Source organism: Neopelma chrysocephalum, unplaced genomic scaffold, assembly GCF_003984885.1.
Source record: "Neopelma chrysocephalum unplaced genomic scaffold, ASM398488v2 Primary Assembly neopelma1_98, whole genome shotgun sequence".
NCBI lineage: Eukaryota > Metazoa > Chordata > Aves > Passeriformes > Pipridae > Neopelma > Neopelma chrysocephalum.
The window spans coordinates 224831-246105 of NW_020897761.1; the positions used below are offsets into that span (position 1 = coordinate 224831).

A 21275-nucleotide genomic window follows, 5' to 3' on the forward strand; every position below is an offset into this window, starting at 1 on the left:
CCAGAATTTCACTCTCAAAATTCTTCAGAGGTAAGGCCTCTCTCTCTTCTTGGATCTGGAAAAAGAAATCCAGCACGTTTCCAAAATCTCCAAAAATCAACCTGTTCTGCTCCACATCCATACCCTGTCTCCCTTTTCTACACTTTTGCCTTATACAAAGGAAAAACTGTGGAAGAACAGATAACAGTTTGTATTTTTTTCCTGACACAGCACAACACATCCCCACACCCCTCCCAGTGGAACATCCAGTCCTTCTGAAAACGTGTATTTCTGCTGAAATCCAGCCTTACACGCTTTGTAGACATTATGTTCAACCCCTTCTGGAAGAAAAAGAGACTAGTGCAAGCACAGCATGTCACAGGAAGCACACTTACCCTCTGTAATTCCTGATCCTGCTCCAGACGGTACATGAAATCACTTTTCAGATCCATGCTTATTTGCTCTGGAGTGAGCTGTAAGTACAAGACATTGTTTGGAGGCTTTTTGACTCCTTATCTACATCCTAACTTCAATATCAAATCAGGCACTCCAACGTAATGATCCCAAATGTCATCATTTCCTACATAACTCCCTGAAGTCAGTTACACCGATGAGCTATTTAATGTCATTCATTCCAGTATATTAAAAATTAAACATTCTTCCTCAAAGAAGTTTCTCAAAAAGATCCAAAACACTGAAAAAGAGCAATTGCTTAAATTGAAACACTTTAACTGCTTGAAAAACACACTCTAGTCAGCAGGAAGCCAATGAGATGATCATTCAGACAGGAGTTTTTAATGTAAGGAATGAACTAATGTAAGCACAAAACCACCCACAGAACAGCAGCTGAAAAGGGAAAAGTGAACAGAGAGGGAAATTCATCAGGCAACTCCTGTATTTCAACTACCAAAGAATTGCAAAGAAATTCAAATTTGTTACCAAAGGGCCAATTGCTTTTGCTGCAACTAAGTTTGTGCACCACGACTAGCACTGATGAGATTTGAAGTCAGCTCAATTTGCAATGTCCACACATATCCTGCTTATGTGTTTAAAACAACAACACCCAAATCTACATCAGCTCCGTATTTCTTAAAAATCAATACATAATGATCAATGTTAAATTGATGTCATTTATCGAGTGAAAGAAAGTAATAAATTACTGGTTTGGCCATATGCACTCTGATTCTCTGTTGTAGGAAACTCAAGTTCCTCCCCTGAGAGTCTTTTCTTACCAGGTTATACCAGCCAGACCAAATTACCCTCTGAATTTGACAACCCAGCAATTTTCCCCTTCTCCCTCATTCTACCATGCCCCATTGTTGCTTTTCATTTGTTCTGTGCTGAATGGGACTAGAAATGACAAAAAATAGGAAATTTGGCTGATTGTGTAATGACACTTGGCATGGAGCAGTTTCTTCTCCCAGAAAAAAGTCCGAGCATGGAAATATGGGAAAGAGAAGCTAAGGAATTATAAATGACATGTCCATGATCTTACCTTGTAATTTCAATTTTAAGCTTTGTATGGGCTGCACAATGGGAAGTAAAAAGTGAAACAGAGCAGAGAATTGGGACACTCAAGACACTGCTGCTCAATACCTAGTGAAACACAAAGTAAACACAAAGAATTCCCTGCCTCCAGGTCAAAAGGGGAAGAAATTTTATCAGTGGACTGTTTTCTCCTTTGGAATAGCTTATACTTTAAATCCTGAGGGGAAAAGCATTTAAAAGTTCTGGAAGCACAGGGAAAACAATCAACAAATCAATTTTTTAAGTTAACCTTACATTTGCCAGAGGACCCTCATCAATATTGCAGCCAGTCCAAGGGTTCCAGTTGGAATGAGGTGGTGACCAGGGAACAACTCCCATGTGACTTTGTCTCTGTGATGGCTCAAAATGGGCCAACTTTCCAACGTTGATCAGAACTGGATCACTGGGATCTTCAGGCTATAATTCCAAAAGCAGAGAGGGCAAAGACAGGTGAATGCATTAAAGGAGCAGGTGTGATGTTACACACTGGAGTGTCTCAGCCACACACTCACCAAAGGCACAACCTCCAGGGACAGCTCCCGGACAGTCTTTTGCAGCTGATTTTCTAATTCAGGAGACAGTGACACCTCATAGGGTTCCAGCTAGGAAATATTGACAAACTACACGTCAATATACACAAAAAGACAGACAGTGGGAGCCAGAACTGTGGGCTGAACCATCAAACAGGGCCAAAGAGTATCATCAGTTCAAAATTCACGATCTTGAAATGTTTTGGTGACTTTTCATCAAATAAGAACCTGTAGATTATTTTTAAATATTTGAATTTCATTTCAGAGGAACACATTCTCAAATACATATTATTTGGTGTGTGTGTATATATAGAGAGAGAGACAGATCTGAATACTCAGCAAATGCTCATGTGTCAGAGAATGAATCCAAACAGCTGTGCATAAACAGAAACACTTAAGTTTGTAGAGACATTTTACTGAAAAAAGTGTTTGTTACAAATACTTTTTCATTTAAAATTAGTTACTGCTCCATTCGCATACCCATGAAGTTATATTTCTGATCCAAATCACTGGCCAGAACAGAAACAGCTGCTAAACTAAAGAAACCAAATCAATAACTTGTAAGATGTTAAATATGGAGAGCAGACTCTAACTCACTCGTGTTTATGGCAGTGCTGCTGTGTCAGGAAAGGAAAGCAGTAATTCCAGCCCCTCCTCCCAAACTCACCGACTCTCCTTTCTTCTTTGTCTGCCCAGAGTAAGGCTCGATGACCCCGAGGTGGTAGAGCTGCCTGACCAGGGAGAGGGCACAGGACTGTGCTGCCAGCTTTTTGTTGGACCCGTGCTCGCGGCTGAAGATCCCTGTGGCACACACAAGTCAGAGCTGCAGGAGCCCATCAGTCATGCAGCTTCCACAGAAGATACTACTCTGAAACAAACTCTCTGATTGCACACACAGGCAAGTTTCAAATCTTGATAAATCCAGAGTTTCAACCTAAAATCCAACAGCCCCCTCCAGCAGCTGCCTCACACTGGCTGTGTGATGTTACTTACTGACAAGTCCCATGAACTCTTCCTGCACTCAGAGTGTGTGATTATCCAACACCACACAGAGGATCCCTCACCTCTGGAAGTGGCTCCAACACATAACTATGATAAAGTCTGTACCCATAAACATTCCTCTGTAGCAAAACCTGCCTCTTGGTAAGTTAAAAACTAAATAGGAACACTTACTTCTGCCCAGTTGCTTCACATAAATGGTCATTTCTGCATTAAAGCTCCTGCAAGAGAAACAACACAAAGGTACAATTACCAATAGCTGACACTGCAAATATATTCACTCTTTCCAATATTTCTAGGCAAAGACACCTCTGTTCTCAGTTAGAAACTGTCAACTCATCAGTGACCAAGGTAAAATATTACTGCTTTTAGTCCCTTTAACCCCAAATTAGTCTGTAACACACCTGCCATCAATAGAACCAGTAGATTTGATAAGAAGAATCCTGCAAATGCCACTGTTCAGCATTGAAATTTAAAGCCTTATTATTAGGAAATATGTTCTGAGCTGTCCAATTTTAAGGAAACTATTATAAAGCAGGTAGGACATTAGTGCACCATTAACTGTATCCCACATTAGTGATTAGATGATCTAATCACACGATTATTAGATTAGATCTAATCACTAATCACACTAGTGATTGGATACTAGTATAACACTAGTAACCCACTAGTAACCTGTGTTTCACAACTCAGATGCACCATTTGATACAGCTACTCTGCTTTTTACCACACGATTGGCCAGCCCAGAGCACAGCCAAAACCAAACCAGGTCATTCAGTCACAGATCACTGAACTTATCTGCACAGGAGGAGACAGAATACTTGAATTTGCATGAATTTCCATTCCCTTATTGCCATAATCTGGGAACAGCAGAACTTTAACTTACTGAGCAACTTGTTACTCGAGTAACAGAGTTCCTCAAGGTAGCTCTGCGTAGCAAACCTAATAGTTTGCTTAGCAGGCATGGGACCAGTTTGTTTAAAGGTTAACTGGTACACTGATCACAGAATCAGAGGATCATGGAATAGTTTGGGTGGGATGAGACCTTAAAGCTCATCCAGTCCCACCCCCTGCCATGGACAGGGACACCTTCCACTAGCCCAGGTTGCTCCAAGCCCTGTCCAACCTGGCCTTGGACACTTGCAGGGATGGGGCAGCCAGAGCTTCTCTGGGCAACCTGTGCCAGGGCCTCACCAGCCTCTGAGTAAAGAATTTAGGCTTAAAGAAAAACAATCTTCAACAGAGGAGGATGGAAACCAGATTCGTGTTTTTAAGAACCCCAGACCTAAGCCTGTGTTTGCCAGATGAAAAATTAAAAGCCAAATTCTTGTAAGACAGGATTTAACCTGGCAAACGTGACTCAAGACATGGAACTGGGCTTTATTGGACTGAGATCCTCTTTGGAAACTAGGCCTTTGGCACTTGCCCAGCTGCAGGCAGAGCCTTGCACCCGTGTCCTTCATTTCTTGCTGCAAACAAACAATAAGAAAGGTTAAGTGAGTGATTTAAATTTCAGGTTAGAGCTCCTTCCTGTGCTACCAGCGAACTGACCTTCAGGCACAGTGGCTTCAGGGGTCGAAGGCCACTGGCTCTCAGGGACACAACGGCCACCTAAGACACCGATGACAGTATGTTTCTCAGCCAGGCCTACAGTCAGCATTCAATCTCATTCTCCTCCACCTGAGGGGAGAACAGCAACACCAGAAATCAGTTTGCAGCAGGGTCCCACGTGATTCCCTAGTCCAGCCTCCTGAGCGTGGCACAGATCTGTGGTGTCGCTCTCCAGCAGGAACGGGAGGAGGCAAAGGCATCCCACGCTTCTGATGGAATCCCAACATGGAGGAGCCACATCCCACCCCTTAATGTTGAGTTCTTGCTTTGTGTTTTAGGAGAGCCATGTTTAGATTTACAACACATACCCTCCTGACATTATTAAAGTTTCTGAATCCAAATTTCCCAGTTATTACTAAGTTCTTAGACCATGAATGTGATTAACTGACCACAAATGTCTGAGAGCAAGGCTGACAGATCTGTTATAATTCTTTTGTAATTAACATCTCTGATCATTACTCAAAAAGCCCAAAACCAGACTGGCAGGATGCATGGCAACTGGTATTTCTTAAAAAAAAAACTACCTAAACTATATAACCATCCTCAAAACTCCAAAAACACCTGAAGTTATCCCTCTCCTGTTGCACACACCCAAAAGGATTGACTCCAACAGTTTGCTCTCTCTTAACAAGCCCTAGAACACATTAGGATTGTTAATTAGATGTTACAGCAGGTAGTGAATTCCCCCTTCTGCCATTCCGTCCAGGGAAACTCACACAACCTTCCCTGGATAAACAGTAAACAGGAAACTCTGAAATGCCCTCTGGAAGAACAATAGCCAGGCTGAGAAACATACTGTCATCTGTAGTCATCTCATTCTGCTCCAGACTATCTAATTAAAATACACGGGCTTTCATGCCTCTACCTGCACAATGTGCAACAAAACGAGCTGCACAAAAATTCCCTAAGCTACAGGAGAAAAGAAATGCTCAGAAATTAAGCCTACAACAAGCATATTTTGAATTCCTAGCACTGCACAAACTAACTTTTTATGTCACATTTAAGGGAAAGACATGGCCTTGCCTGAGAGACATAAATGGAGATGAAGTGACTTGAAGACAGGTTTTAAAGGAGAATTTACAGCTTTCTGCACCGATACAAACATTTTAGATATTCTAAATGCTTGGAAGTCTCAACAAAAGAATACCAGAAGTCCTGCAAGTGAGACTCTCGTGAAAGGCTGTAATAAGAAAATTCTCTTGTCTTTCTAAAAACATCAACTCTCATAGAACACAAGTTTATACAATGCAAAAAACCCAACCCTGAACCCAGCCAGGAGAATCCAGCAGCAGCAGCGTGCCATTGTTTCTGGCCACAAAGCATCACCATATTTCACCAGAAATACAATGTCCTGAAGTTTTGATGATTTGTAGAGACTGTTTCCAGGGGTAAAGTAATAAAAACCATCAATTCTTTATGCACAATCTGCTATGAGTTATTTCCATTTGGGGAAACACATGCAAATTCTCTGATGGAATGGGCTGGAAGTCAAGAAAGAGTAATATCCAGCTGGTCTCAAGTGAAACCCTTTGGGAAGATTCTGCCAAACTAATTTTTCCAGTAGAAGATTCCAGTGTCAAAAAGTTAACTGTAATACAAAGAGAAATAAAATGTCCTTAAAGCACATTTCTACATAAGCAAATTTAGGGATGTTGTTGGTCCTGGCTAAGAACACTGTGGAGCACTAAAAATAAGTGTGAACAGCCACTGTCACCAAACCCTTTGTACACAGACAGTGACTAAAACCACCAAACCTGTTGTGATCAGGCCCCATTTCAGTGTATTTATATTCCTCCTGGATCTTCTCCTTTTGGAAAAACTGGTTCAGACGTGCCTTGGCATTTTCCAAGGTCCAACCCCCATGAAGGTCAGCATTTAAGTCCACTTCTGACTCTGAGGTCTAATATGGAAAAGAAGAGTATCATTTACTAGTTTTAAACATTCTTACAACAAGTCTTCAAATAACTCACCCAGATTCTATAAAATAATTGAGGCATTACAGAAAATGCTAGAGAGTCCTCAGTAATTCCTTATTTTCACAACAAAATGTCTGTACAAACACTTGGATGCTCACAGTATCCAGAGTGATTTATTTTGTTCCTAGCTTAAGCAAATTACCTTTGTTAAAAGCCAGAGAGTAAATCTGCAGTTTAAGTTAAAATCAACAGCAAAATATCAAATGAAAACTCCAAGTTTGATTACAAATGCAAATAACAAATTAAAGGGGGTGAAACAGATACCTGGAGAATTCCATAGCAGGACTTACCTCCTGACCTTCTTGCTCCTCTTTCTTTGAATAATAATCTTGCAAATTCGCACCCCGATCCCACTGAGCTCCATGACTGCCACAGTTTCCAGGTGCTGCACCTGGGCCATTGCCTATCACATAGACAAAACCAAAAATAAAATAACCCCCCCAAGACATGCTCTCAGCAATGGAGAGGCACTTCCTGGCAATCTCACAGTCCCTCAGATCTCACAGTCATTCACGCCTCTGCCCCAAAACTACATCTCCTGTCTGCAGAGTATTTGGGAGAAAAATCACCACCCAAATACATCCAAATACACACAAATTACAGTTTTCAGCCTTACCTACTTCACTTTTTATAAGCAAATGTGGAGGAAGGGGTCCTCCCAGAGCTGAACTGGAACCAGTGACATCTCTAGCTGCTTCCTGGGCTCCATCGGGGGTGTCACCTGGGGCTGGCTAGAGAAGGGAAGGAAGGAAAACCTCACCACACTGGTGCAGAGTAAGTTTTATTGTTCAGCTCAAAACTGGTCAGGCAGTTTAAAGAGCTCAGGCAACATTACACAATAGTTATCCCCAGTAAATATGCAATAGTTACCACCCAGTAGCAACCTCAGTAGTAACACCCTTTAAAAACTGAAAGGAACACAACTGTGGGTGTTTGAACACTGAATTGCCATGAACTAACTGGCACATCAAAACCTAAATATCAGTTCTGTTCCCACTCTGGGTTTCACCCAGGCTAAAGAGGCAAGAAGGCTGAGAAAACAGAATTATTCTCTTCCTTCCCAACAGATAACACAAAACTTCATGCTTTATTTACTTTATTTTTTTGTCTAAAATTGCTGCAATGACAGAGTTACCCTCCTCCTCAGCCTTTATGTGCTAGTCACTGCTGATGGTTCATACAACATCATAAAAAGCAGAGATCCTGTCACATACCTGAGGAGCTGGGGCTGCAAGCAGTTATGGTTTAAAAAAATGCCAAATTTTCAACGTCTGGTTTGAGGTATCTGTGATTATTATTTTTTGTTGTAATTTTTTTTAAGTACACAGGATTGTGCATATATATATATAATAATATATATCTAAAACAATTCCCAGTGTCAGGTGTGAGTACTCAGCACTTTTAAAGTCAGGCTGCACCTCACAGGGACTCTGAGTTCTTTCCAGCCTCATCAGCTTTGCAGCTTAACACACAGCTGTATGGACCAGATCATCCCACAACATTCAGCTGGACTCAATGGTCTTAAGGATCTTTTCCACCCTGATATTCTGCATGTATCCCAGCTTTCCAGCACTGCGAGCACAAGTCCCTCACACTCAATCCTCATCGTCGTACAGGGGACTGAACTCCTGAGTGAAACACAACTGGGAGCATCCCACTGCCAAGAAAGGTCAGGCTTTGGCAAGGAGGAAGAGCAGCTTACTCCAAAAGCAGGGACTTCATCCTTCTTCATCTCGTTCACCCGCACCAGGTAGTTGATGAAGTCACGGGCAGCGTTGCTCTGCGCGTCCTTCTTGTTGGTGGAGTTGCCCATGCCCACGTAGTTGAACCCTTCCACTCGGACCTGCAGGGAACAACACACAGCTGGGTGGGGGAGAGGGGCCTGCAAACCAGCAGCACTGGCTGAAACACCAAAGTCTGCTTGCTCATCAATACAGCAGAAATAACGTCGCTAAGTGTTGTTATGTATCAGTAGACACAGCCATATATTTCTGTAGGGTTTGACTGTATTCTTTCATAGAATCATAGAATCAGCTGGGTTGGAAGGGACCTCCGAGATCATCAAGTCCAACCCTTGATCCAACACCGCTGGGGTTACAGGACTGATGCCACATCCAGTCTCTTTTTAAAAATCTCCAGGGACAGAGAATCCACCACTTCCCTGGGCAGCCCATTCCAATGGCTGATCACCCTCTCTGGAAAGAAATTCGTTCTAATATCTAACCTGAACCTCCCTTGGCACAACTTGAGATCCAGCCCTCTTGTCTTGCTGAGAGCTGTCTGGGAAAAGAGACCAATCCCCACCTGGCTACAACCTCCTGTCAGGGAGTTGTAGAGAGTGAGGAGGTCTCCCCTGAGCCTCCTCTTCTCCAGCCTAAACAGCCCCAGCTCCCTCAGCCTCTCCTCATAGGACTTGTGCTTGAGTCCCTTCCCCAGCCTCGTTGCTCTTCTCTGGACCTGCTCCAGCACCTCAATATCCTTCCTGAGCTGAGGGGCCCAGAGCTGGACACAGCACTCCAGGGGTGGCCTCACCAGCGCTGAGTCCAGGGGAAGAATCACATCCTTGGACCTGTTGGCCACACTGTTCCTGAGCCAGGCCAGGATCCATTGGCCTTCTTGGCCACCTGGGCCTACTAAAGAGACTCCTACATTCTGAAAACCTCCATTCTCAGAGCACAAGTACTTCCCAGAACCTTGTGGAAGAAGACAAATCAATGTAGGAAAGGACCCTGGCAAACCCTGCCCAGGATCACCTTCTTCAACCATAATCCCAAACCCTTGGACAACTAGGACAGGAGTGAGCCGGTGTTCCCTCAAGCTTAGCTCCACATTCTTGCAGATAAAAACATGTGATTAATTTGTGATTTTTTTACTTTAGAGCAGCAATTCTATGTCCTGGACAATGATACCTCCAACCAACCATTAACTGTACTGGATTCATAGCCAGACTCTGTAAATCAGCAAGAGAGAATGTTTTCATGAGACTGATCCTTTCACCTGTTAAGTTTCCGTGGATGCTCACGGGGCATCAACTTACAAAAACCAGAACAAGAATATACATATATTGTATAATATAGAATATATATATATTATTTTCTAAATATTAGTTTTCACAAGAGCATGGAGAGACAGGACAAGAGGGAATGGATTTAAACTGACAGCGAGTAGGTTTAGCTGGGATATTGGGAAGGAATTCTCTCCTGTGAGGGTGGGGAGGCCCTGGCACAGGTTGCCCAGAGAAGCTGTGGCTGCCCCATCCCTGGAAGTGTCCAAGGCCAGGTTGGACGGGGCTTGGAGCAACCTGGGCTAGTGGAAGGTGTCCCTGCCCATGGCAGGGGGTGGGACTGGATGGGCTTTAATGTCCCTTCCAACCCAAACCATTCTGGGGGTTCTGTTAATCTAACTGTGCATAAACCCACTCCATCTGAGTAATGCTCAATCTCAGTTATAACACCTTGAAAACTGGTTTAATATCACTGTGCTTCTCAGTTTTGCTATTGACAGGGAAGACAAACAGGGAGGAAGGGTAAAATGACAAATTCAAGGTGTTTAGTGCAAATTCATGGCCCAGCTCAGAAAATGACCCGTTCTGCACACTCACTGCCAGCTCCTCCTCAGAGCCAGCCTGAACTCACAGCTCCCACATCCACACTATCCAGAGCCAGGAGCAGAGTACTGTTACAGCCTAGCCTAGGAGCCACTCCAGCAGGAATTCTTTGATACCTTTCATCTCAAGTTCAACCACAGGCCAAAGCTCTCTGCAAAGGTGACACACGGCTATTTTAACCGCAAGAAGGACCACACACACGGTGTGCAGACACTCACCACCCTTAAGAAAATCGTTTCCTTTTCCCTGTAGCAGCATCCTTCCGGCTGCTTCCCTCCTGCCCCTCCCTTCACACCATGCACACACAGCCGGGACTGAGAGCCCTCCCTGAGCCCTCGGCTCCCAGCTAACCCCCCTCCAGGCCGGGCAGGACCCCCGACCACACTGGTAGAGCCCCCAGATCCCTGGCAGCGACCCCAGACCCCCTGCTCTGGCCCCAGGTTCGCTCTGGCAGAGCCCCAAGCCTGCACCGGCAGGGTCCCCGGGTCCCTGTCACAGACTCCAGACCCCAGCAGGGCCCCGGGTTCCCCGGCAGAGCCCCCACATCCCCCTGGCAGAGCCCAGACCCCCGTCACGGCCCCCAGACCCTCGGCAGGGTCCCCTGTCACCTGCCCCCCGGCAACATCCCCAGATCTCCGGCACAGCTCCAGGTCCCTGCCGGCAGCGAGCCCAGACCCCCGGCACGGCCCCCAAACCCCCGACAACACCCCCAGGACACAGGCAGGGACCCCAGACCCCCGGCGGGGCTCCCCAGACCCTCGGCAGGACACCAGACCCGCTCGGAGCCCCCAGATGCCCGTCACGGACCACACACCCCCGGCAGGACCACAGAGCCCCCTCAGGGCCCCAGTGCCCCTCAGGGCCCCCGCACAGCCCCTGTGGCCCGATCCCGGCGGGGCAGGCCCGCACCTCGCACAGGAAGGTCTGCCGGCCGCGGCCGCCGGCGGCGCGGATCTCGTAGGCCGGCATGACCCTCCGCCTGCCGCACCAGGCGTACAGGTAGTTCTTCACGTCCCCCATGGCCGGCCGGGCCGGGGCTCCGTGAGGCTCCGGGGCAGCACCGCCCGGCAGCAGCAGCGCCTGCGCGGGGACGGCGGCCGGGAAGGGCCCGGCGGGCGGGCACAGCCCCGCCCCTCGGCGGGGAGCGGCTGCCCGTGAGGGCAGAGCCGGGAACAGCCCCCCTCGCTGGAGACATCCCAAACCCACCTGATCCAGGCGACCCTGCCCTGGCAGGGGGGTTGGACTGGGTGATCTCCAGAAGTCCCTTCCAACCCTAACAGTTCTGGGATTCCCTGTGATTCCATGGAGATGCTCCGAGGGCTGGAGCCCCTCTGCTCTGGAACCAGGCTGGGAATGCTGGGGGAATTCACCTGGAGAAGAGGAGGCTCCAGGGAGACTTTAGAGCCCCTTCCAGTGCCTAAAGGGGCTCCAGGAGAGCTGGAGAGGGACTGGGGACGAGGGATGGAGGGACAGGACAAGGGGGAATGGCTTCCCACTGCCACAGGACAGGGATAGATGGGATATTGGGAAGGAATTCCTCCCTGTGAGGGTGGTGAGGCCCTGGCACAGGTTGTCCAGAGAAGCTGTGGCTGCCCCATCCCTGGAAGTGTCCAAGGCCAGGTTGGACGGGGCTTGGTGGAAGGACAGTGGAAGGTGTCCCTGCCCATGGCAGAGGGTGGGACTGGATGGGCTTTATGGTCCCTTCCCACCCAAACCATTCTGTGATTCTGTGACTCTCTGACTTCCTAACCTGCCAGACAGCATTCTGCACTGGGATATAGAGATGCACAGCTCAGTTGTGGCTTTGTTCCTGTCCTAAGGAAAACAAATGTAGAAACAGCTGCTTATTAGAAAGCCAAAGCTTGCTATTGCAAAAGGGTTTTTTTTTTTTAATTTTGCATTAAGGTGTATGAACACAAAGAGATCAGACAAAAGCAGGATTTTACATGCACAGACAGTATCCCAGTAACTCTGACAAACAGATACCAGTCTGAGCAATCTGATGGTGCCATACTGTTGTTTAAACACAGTGTAGTGCTCATGGAGAAGACAAAACATCATCCAGCTGGAGGGAGGGTGGAGCCAGATCTTCCTCCTTTCTAGGCAAAAGGAGTCAGCCCCTCCAACTGGGGAAAATTTGCTATTTTTTTTATTAAAAGGTACCACCTAGACCTGGAATGTGCAGAGCTCCAGAGAAGCAGTGTAAAGTGTTGGGCCACGTGTGCCCCAGCAAAGCCAGCCCCAGCAGGAAAGCACTTGGGCACTTTGCCAATTCCCTGAAAGAAATCCCAGCCCAGCATGTGGGGAATGTGCCACGTGGCAGAGAATCCCAGCAAAGGAACCTCCAGATCCGAGTGGAAGTGAACAGCATCGTAGATGTGGCACTTGGGGATGTGGCTCAGGGTTGGACCCAGGAGTGTCAGGTTAATGGTTGGACTCGATTTTAGAGGTTTTCCAACCTCAGTGATTCCCAGATTCTGTGTGCTCAGTCACCATCAGGCCACACAATGCTGTCCAGCTTGGCTTTGGCCTTGGCAATGAACTCCTCAGAGGCACCAAGGAGTGGAAGCCGTGGAGGTCCCATGGGAATGCCAGAAACAAAAGTCATCACAGCTTTAGTCTGTGCAACACCAAAACCTGGGCAGACAAAAGCAAAATCAGGACATTTGCAGACCATCTTGCTTAAAGCAGCCTTGATACACGTGCCAAAAAAAGCAGCAGCATGGATTTCCTGGGTAATCCAGCATCAACCAGGCTTCGAGTATTTCTTGGAAGTGAGAACAGCGTAACTAAGAAGAGGGAGCTGTGCTTGCAGACAGGAAAGGCATTACAGTAAAAATTACACCTGCTCACTACATTTATTTATATACAGGCAACCCCAGTGCAGATTCTTGCAAAGGCAAACCCTGGGAGCAGTTACATCCTGCTCCTTGTCCATAGCTCTGGAAATTCAGTATTTGCCTCCTTATCTATAAGGCTAAAAAATAATGCAATTCCTCTGACTTTGAACCCAAGAAATAAAATCAAGCACTAAAGCTCAGCTACATTAAGCAGGGTTTGCATATCCCAGCAAACCCAAAGTGAACACTTCTTTTCATTAAGTATCTGATTTAATTTAATTTGAACATTTCATGTCTGATTCAGTCTCCCTACACCACTCTGACTTGGTTTTAATTGCTTTTTGTATTTAATCTTGATTTTGTTTCTAAAAATCATTCAATTTTAAAATGTTTTGGCCTTGTACAGCCCTCAACAAAGTTCCTCTTAAATTACAGCAAGGCAGGAGAGAGAAGTATCAGAGCTGTTTTCCTCCTTGGGCACCACCATCTCAGAAAAATGACTGTAGAAATAAAGAAATGAGCTTTTGGAGACAGAAGGGAAAAAGAAACTAACAAAAAAACAACCCACAGAAAGAGTCAGGGTAAGAAAAAGGGTAAATCACAGAGTCCCAGCTTTAAATCTGTGATATTTCACAGCAGAAGGAAGGAAGGGAGAGTGGAATTGGTCAGGGATGCTTGGTCAGCTCCCAGCTTCCAGCTGCTGCTAAGTTGGGAAACAGCAGATGCAACAGTTTTTCACTGTGAAATCTTTCAGGAAGGAAGTTCCAAGAGTGCAGCAACATGAGAGTTGCAGGAGCACCAAGTCCACATTTTTAGACATAACGAGTGAAACAGGCAGTGATTACCCAGTTTACTTACCCAGTTTGATGACAAAGTTGAGAAACTCCCCAGTGAGAAACTAGAAAAGATCAACAGTAGTTTATTAACACCTTCAAATTTGAAGGTGTAAAAGCATCTAGAAATATTATGATATCTATATTTTATACAACTGTAGCCCAGCTTTGAGAAAAGCCACTGGGCCAATCTATGGGAAATACTAATTGAATTCCATTGGAATAGGGGAGGGATGCCTCAAATGTCCCATAAAAAGAGTGGGTACAGATTGTGCACTGATGGCTCAGAACTCCCCACAAATCTCCAAGCTGCCCAAGAGGGGTGAAGGCAGAGCTGTTTTGGGACAGCTTTCTGCCCTACATCATGTAGGCTATCCCCAGAATATTCCTAGTCAAGGGGCTTGCTCCCCATGGGTTTGTTCAAGGAAAAAGACTCACCTGCATGGATGAGATTAGAGAGTTGAAGGGTAAGTGAGGCAGATCTTCGATAAAAGTTACTAAGGACTGGTCAAAAAGCTGAGCAGGGATGAGTAACAAGCAGGGGGCATGGAGCTGGAAGAATTTTCCTTTAATAAAGCTACCTCAGGGTATGGATGCCAAACCCAGATGGAAAACCAGCCCAGTAAAGCTCGAGGTTGCTCCCAGTGGGGCCAGGGAAGATGCTGTACCTGATACTTCCGTGCCAAGGCAAGGTCTGGCTTTGCAAAGGCTTCCAACATCAGATTGGTTTGTCGGCCCAAATAGTTATATGTGCTGCCAAAAAAACAAAAAAAAACCCCAAAACAAACCAAAAGGAGAATTGGTAAATGCAAAGGAGGAACTTAAAACCAGTGAAACGAAACAAGTAAGCACAGGCTTTTGCTGTTGACAGGGTAGGAATGTCATTATTAAGAGAGATTTGTGCAATGTATATGTGGTCAAGCATCTGAAGTGTGTCAAGCCCTACAGAAGAGTTTAGAGAGCAGATTCATCAACCTCTTAATTTTCCAGTTGCTTGTTCATTTAATGGATCCTCTAAATGGGAACACAGATATCACACAGTAATTCATCTAAGCAGCCTAGTAAGAGGGGCAGAAGATAAATCAGAAATAAACTTGGCAGAGCCATTTTCCTCACAGACTTCTCATGTCAACTAATGATTTTTACTTCTCTGGGTTTTGGTTCCTTACACATATAATGAAAACTGAAGTAGGGATCACTTCTAAAGTTGCTGTGAGGATAAAAAGTACGTTGAAACCTTTGGGTCAGCTTAGGGACTGCAGCACTAATCACCCAAAGGAACACGGGGTGAGATCCCCAGGTTATATGACTGTCCCATCAGCAGGATTGGGGCTACATTATGTGTCTGCCCCACCCTGTAAAATCCTCTGTTGTGGTGACAGAAGACAGTCAGGGAAGTGCTGTGCAGACAGTGGAAGATACAACACCACAGTGTGTGTGTGGAGGGGAGGGAGTCCAAGCCATACTGACCTGCCAACTGCTCCATTTGCCCCTACTGCCAGTGCACCCAACAGTTGCTAGTTTGGGGTGAGGGGAGAAACAAAAGTAAAAAAAAAAATTTACTTCATGTAACAAAATAAAGAATAAAAAAGGGGTGGTGGGAGGGAGCAACGAAACTGCCTGGCACTGAGTGTCCAGGGTTGTTTTTCCCCAAGGCTGAAGCAAGAGAATGCCTTAGAAGGAATTATTTTTAAGAGGAGCCCTTTACCTCATCCACCCCATAAAGAAATTCAAGCTGCTGTGCTTCATTCTTGTGTATACACTGTGCAAGGTCCAGGAGGTCCGTGTCGCTGAACTTCACACCCTGGAAGGTGGGGATCCGTTCTTTTATTCCCTCCAGCAACTCTTCCACACGAACTGTGCAGGACAGCAAGCTCATGTGAAGGAACACAGCCCTGTTCTGGGACAGTCCCCTGCCACGTCCCCAAGAGGGAGACTTAATGTTTTAGAAGTTGTTTAATAGGCCTAAGCCTAGTAAACTATACAGCTCTAAAGCAATGAGCAAGACAACAAAAAGCGAGACTCTTTTACCAGATCAGAACACAAAAACCCTGGATAAGTGAAAGTTTAGGCACAAACTGGCAACGACATATTTAAGACTGAATTTAAATCCTTACATCCAGATACACCACATAACCTGCTGTCCAGAGCAAATGACCACAGATCTGTACTCTGTACTTACTCTTCACACCCGTCAGAGGAGGAATATGATAGTAATAAAATGGAACATCAGGGGCCTCAGACGTGACCTTCTGCAAGAGAGAGACCAGCTCATCTGGAAGGAAAACATCACATATCCCATAAGAGAAGGAGACATTCCATAGGGACAGACAGTTCAGATCCACAGCCAGGGGCTGTGGAGAGGCCTCAGCTTGTGCACCATACATATAAAACCCTTCACACGTCATTAACACATTAAATGTGACAAAAATCGGGGGAAGACCTTAAGGAAGGCAAAGACAGTATATGTTTTAAACCAAAGCAATTTCAGTAACTCATTCATTCTCTTGCAGATGTGACTCAGGCCTGCTCTCACACGTGCCAGACCTGTGTGCCAAGTGGTCTCACCAGGATCACTTGTGTGTTACAAAGGACAAGGGATCAAGGTCACGTTCACCTCCCTGGGGTGTTGCTTGGTGGATGATGAACAGGTTTTTGGACAATTTTCTTGTACCATTTTAAGAATCAAAGAATTATTATGTCTTCATTTTGCAAGACACTAACAAAACACATCCCAAAAGACATTTTTCCCGCTTCTTACCAGGAGAATTTTGAAATTCTCATCTTTAAAAAACGCTTCTTGTAGGTTTTGCTTTTCCGTGACAAGTGTGCAAACGTTATCACCAGAACAGTTTCCAAAGAAAGGGGATGGTATTAATCCTTTATCTATGATCAAGGTTTGGAGGGCAATAAAAAGGCCCCAGCAATCACAGGTACTCACCTTTGTTTGTGGGTTTGAAGAAGAAGGGCGCTATGACAGCAATGCCACCAGCACCTATGGCTGCTGCGTGTCTTGCCTGTAAAAGACAGAATGGAAAGTACCTGAAGGTAAAATCTGCTTATATTTATCACACACAGTGAAAAGGAATCATATCATGTACACACCAGCTCTTGGGACTCCGGCAGGCTCAGTGCTCCCACATGAATGATCACGTGATCCAATCTGTACCAAAAAAAAAACCAAATTCAGAAGGTTTGGAGAGGTTTCAGTGATGGTGAAAAATGCCAGGCTGCCAAAATGAGCTTGGGGAGCCACAGAACAAGAACCTAGAAAGGATCTGAGCCTGTGTGGACCTGACAAGCCGACACACAGGGAAAATGCCAACAGTGACAAGTGACAGGTGGTGGAAAAAAATCACACTTGCAAGCATGGATGATGTGTGACTCCTTGCTGTTGTACTTGCAAGGCTGTCAGGAGGGACAAATCTCAGCATTTTATTAGGAAGCTGAAATTAAGATGTCAAGGGTTTAAGGGGAAGCCAGGAAGAGTAAAGGATATCAAAGTGTATCTTTGCATTCTAAACCTCTTTCTCTGCAGACCTACCTCACAGCACAGAGAACATTTGACACCTTGGGTTCCCCCTTCCAAATCATTTATTACATTAAAAGGTTCAGAAATGCTTTTTATTTTCAATTCTTTTTGAGAATAAGCAAAGGGCACAGGCCTTTTTTTTCCCCCTCAAGTCCTTTCTTGTCCCCCACCCCTCAGTGTACCAAAGAGAAGGACTCTTACAAGCTCCCAAAACTTGTAAGAAATGTCAAAAAAATGGACACCAGCGAACTGGCAGTGACAAAACCACACCTCTGTGACAAAGGAGCTGGGGAACAAAGCCCAACAGCAAAATACTGGAGTAAAAAGGCATCAGCAAATTTGGCTGTGCAATCAAGGCATGCCAATATCAAAACATGAGATCTGGAATCCCCTGTTCCCCCTCAGCTACTCACTTGTCTTTTCCTTGGCACACCCATTCTTCTGCCAGCTGCTTCCTCTCCTGGATGCTGAGGGACAGGCCTTCTCCTGTCGTGCCATTCACTGTTTCAACACACAACATACTGGCTGAGGCCTCACCTTCACATTGTTTTCACTGAAGAAAAGAACTGACACTTTTTGAGTTGGGGAGAATCACTCAGTGAGCCTTCTCTGCCAACACATTATCCAGTCACCTCTGGGAGTGTAACCCTGTGAGGGCAACACTTATTTTATCCCACACTGAAAGGGGATGTGGGCAGAAGCAGATGCCTTAAGTACCTCTTGCTCTCTCTCCACTGGGGACTATAAGTGGTCAGGATGATCCCACATCCACAGTGCCCCCCACTACAGCTCTTATCAGGTGAGATATCACAGGATTTCCATCCAGGCAGAAGGGCTGTAACACAGTTTCAGTCAAAGAAACACTCACCAAAAACATTCTTCACAGTCTGCTCGTTTACCAGATAATCCACGTACTGACGAATCACCGGAAGGTTAATTTGTCTGCAGAGAAAGGAATCACAGCAACCATAAGTCTCCATCCACATTTCTCTTTAACTTAGTCATTAAGAAACAAGAAAAACCCCATGTATTTTGAAGCCTTGCATTTGTACACGCACAGATTTATCCCAAGGCATGATACCCTCAGCATCTATTTAACATCTGAGGTAACAGCTCAACTCTGAATTCCCTCTTGCAGTTTCTCTTCCTCCTGACAAGTAGTTCCAACCTTTTGTCCCAATTGGGAATTACTGCAGGCTCATCACAGCAGAGGACTTTTTTGGGGAGGTATGAGACAGTACAAGACAAACCTTTGCAGCTGTTGAGGGAAACAGGAGTCCTCTTGAGAGCATAAAGATTTTGTCCAAGTGCTGGCAAATAGTTAAACTACTTCTGGATACAGACACTGAAATTGCATCTGCTGGATGTGACTTTGACCTCTCTCTCTCATTAAAGGATGAGGAAAGCAACAGATTTCCGCGAGAAACGGGGGAAATAGAATTCTATGTTTATCTTCTCTGCAGGACAAACTTGTTTTGTTTACCCAAATATAATATTTGGCTGTTGTGTCATTTGTTAAACATACAGACAAACCCTATAGCCTGGAAGTCAATTCTGGTGCCTTGACTGGTCTTACACGTCACCCAAAATTCCACATTTGTCTTCCCAGAACATATCAGACAAGGACCATGCATTCCAGGCAGAGGGCTCAGGTCACTCTCTAAATACCATGTTTCTATATGAGTTGTGATAAAAAGTGAAATCAGAAACAAGTTTCCTTTAAAGCAAGGATCAAAGCAGTGCCTGCAAGTGAATGAGTTCTCTGACTAGCACAGTGCCAAACTGTACAGCACTTTTAAAAAGTGAAGTTCACTTTTGGCAGTCTGTACTAGCACATCTCCACCACCTCCCTCAAAAACATAAACAGATCCTGTCACATCCCCCACCAGAGCTCAGGGTTCTCTGCTGACTCCAGGAAACTGTCTTGCAACACCAAAATGCAGTCAGGAGGGTTCTGTTTGTCACCCCTGCCCTGAGGAAAGCTGAATTTCAAGTTTCGATTGGATGTTATTTTCAGAACTGTGCTGTCCTTGCAGTATTTTCTTCAGGCTTAGACTAATCCCATGCACACATACACACACGAGTGCATGCATGACTGAGCTAGGGTAAAGTGGAACCTAAAAGGCCTTCAGATTCTGACAATTATTTTCTAGCTCTCAAGAGCTCTTTTTAACTAGGACTGTGGTTTTCCTTAACAAACGTGAAAACACTGCAATACTCTTCACGTATAAGCTTACTATGAATTAATTTGCGCCTACAAGGCAGCAGAAAAAGAGAAGTGAGACTGATCCAAACTCTCCCAACCCAGACCTACAGCAATTGCTGGGCAACAGGAGGAGGCAGAGGAAAGGGAATCTCTCTCTGGTCCTAGTGGGACCAACAGTTCCCACATCCCACCTGAGATCTGATTTAAGAAAAAAAAGAAAAAGGGAGAAGAAAGAAAGAAACAACGCAGATCAGTTCCAAATATGAAAGAAGCAACGTAGAAGTCTAAGGAAACAGTAATCAGTGCAACTTTGACAACTCACCCATCAGGAGTCATGGGAGTAATTGTAGCAGCTACGAGACCCTGCAACTTCTTTCTGGATGTCATTGAGCTGCTTGAAGAAGAAAGGGGTAAACGTGATTACCATCTTTATTCAAGTGTAGTTCGACTTCTGCCAAAGGCAAGAGCCGCAGGCCGTGCCCCAGCACCCCCGGGGCCGCGGGCAGCGGGGCAGGGCCCGGCTCTGCACAGACCCGGCTCCCCGCGCTGCCTGAGGGCCCCGGCACGGCCCTGGCACGGCCCCCGGCTCCCCCTCACCTCGAGCAGCCCCTCGGCGGCTCCCAGGGCCGCTCCAGCGGGCGCCGGGAGCGCGTCGGGAGGCGGCGGGGTGGGAATGGCCGAGGGAGCGAGAGGCGGAGTGAGGGGCGGGGGCCGCGGCACCGCCTGACAGCGCTGCACGGCCCTGGCAGCCCGGCCCTCCTCAGCCTCAGCCCAGCCCTTCTCAGCCTCAGCTCAGCCCTTCCTCAGCCCAACCCAGCCTTTCTCAGCCCCAACTCAACCCTGCCAGCCCAGCCCTTCTCAGCCCCAATCCAGCCCTCCTCAGCCTCAGCCCAGCCCTTCCTCAGCCCCAACCCAACCCTGCCAGCCCAGCCCTTCCTCAGCCTCAGCCCTTCTCAGCCCCAACCTAGCCCTTCCTCAGCCTCAGCCCAGCCCTTCTCAGCCCAGCCCTTCTCAGCCCATCCTTTCCTCTGCCCAGCCTTCCCTCGCCCAATCTTCCCCTGTCCAGCCCATCTCAGCCCACCCTCGCCCAGCCCCTTCCCTGCCCTCTGGCACCCCCAGCACAGCCGTGACCCCCATGGGCTCCCACAGCCCACACTCTGTGCAAAAAGTAAGGCTGGTTTGGGTTATTAATCGTTATCTGCAAACTTAAACGTAAAAATAAATAAATGAACTTTTCAAAATTTGCCAAACTAACAGGGTGGAGACAATCATAGAATCAGAGACTGGTTCGGGTTGGAAGAGACCTTAAAGATCATCCAGTTCCGCTCCCTGCCACGGGCAGGGACACCTTCCACTACCCCAGGTTGCTCCAAGCCCCGTCCAACCTGGCCTTGGACACTTCCAGGGATGGGGCAGCCAGAGCTTCTCTGGGCAACCTGTGCCAGGGTCTCACCACCCTCACAGGGAAAGATTTTTTCCTGCTATCTCATCTCATGCCTTCCCAGCCCCACTGAGGTGCTGGAAGCACTCCCAGTGACAGCACAGTGTCCTGGCTCTGGGACACATGGACCCATGTCTCTGTGTGAAGGGCAAACGGAGGTCAGGCCATGATGAGAGCAGAAAACAATGGCCCAT

General features: G+C 46.4%; 2 protein-coding genes across 4 annotated transcripts in view; both read right to left on the minus strand.

The window, feature by feature from the left end:
- Positions 1 to 11318, minus strand: part of DHX9 (DExH-box helicase 9) — a 25064-nt gene extending 13746 nt beyond the window's left edge. Inside the window, exons 1-11 of the mRNA XM_027694533.1 lie at positions 11139 to 11318; positions 8325 to 8465; positions 7239 to 7353; positions 6913 to 7025; positions 6401 to 6546; positions 3210 to 3256; positions 2704 to 2837; positions 2019 to 2108; positions 1762 to 1923; positions 375 to 452; positions 5 to 55 (exon numbers count right to left, since the gene is read on the minus strand). Of these exons, the coding sequence (XP_027550334.1) occupies positions 5 to 55; positions 375 to 452; positions 1762 to 1923; positions 2019 to 2108; positions 2704 to 2837; positions 3210 to 3256; positions 6401 to 6546; positions 6913 to 7025; positions 7239 to 7353; positions 8325 to 8465; positions 11139 to 11249 (1188 nt within the window). The 5' untranslated portion in view covers positions 11250 to 11318. The remainder of the gene's footprint in view (positions 1 to 4; positions 56 to 374; positions 453 to 1761; positions 1924 to 2018; positions 2109 to 2703; positions 2838 to 3209; positions 3257 to 6400; positions 6547 to 6912; positions 7026 to 7238; positions 7354 to 8324; positions 8466 to 11138) is intronic.
- Positions 11319 to 12072: 754 nt separating this feature from the next.
- Positions 12073 to 20373, minus strand: NPL (N-acetylneuraminate pyruvate lyase). Of its 3 annotated transcripts, none has more exons than XM_027694587.1 (12): positions 20238 to 20373; positions 19963 to 20031; positions 18303 to 18376; positions 17848 to 17935; positions 17008 to 17065; positions 16844 to 16919; positions 16085 to 16177; positions 15611 to 15759; positions 15373 to 15419; positions 14571 to 14655; positions 13928 to 13967; positions 12074 to 12866 (listed from the first exon to the last, which is right to left on the minus strand). In XM_027694587.1, the coding sequence occupies exons 2-12, from the start codon at positions 20025 to 20027 to the stop codon at positions 12715 to 12717; spliced, it is 927 nt and encodes a 308-aa protein (XP_027550388.1). In that variant the 5' UTR covers positions 20028 to 20031; positions 20238 to 20373; the 3' UTR covers positions 12074 to 12714. The 3 variants fall into 3 exon arrangements, with proteins under 3 accessions (XP_027550387.1, XP_027550388.1, XP_027550386.1); XM_027694585.1 differs by lacking the exon at positions 12074 to 12866 and adding an exon at positions 13069 to 13569 and having other exon boundaries at positions 20238 to 20348; XM_027694586.1 differs by lacking the exon at positions 16085 to 16177 and having other exon boundaries at positions 12073 to 12866; positions 20238 to 20348.
- Positions 20374 to 21275: the final 902 nt, after the last annotated feature.

Excerpts from the sequence above, each read along its gene's own strand:
- NPL (XM_027694587.1), bottom strand. The coding sequence starts at position 20,027 with ATGACATCCAGAAAGAAGTTGCAGGGTCTCGTAGCTGCTACAATTACT. Across the intron at positions 17,936-18,302 it reads GACTGTGAAGAATGTTTTTG|TGAATGGCACGACAGGAGAA; the intron begins GTGAGTGTTTCT and ends GTGTTGAAACAG. Across the intron at positions 16,920-17,007 it reads TGCCGGAGTCCCAAGAGCTG|GCAAGACACGCAGCAGCCAT; the intron begins GTGTGTACATGA and ends TGTCTTTTACAG.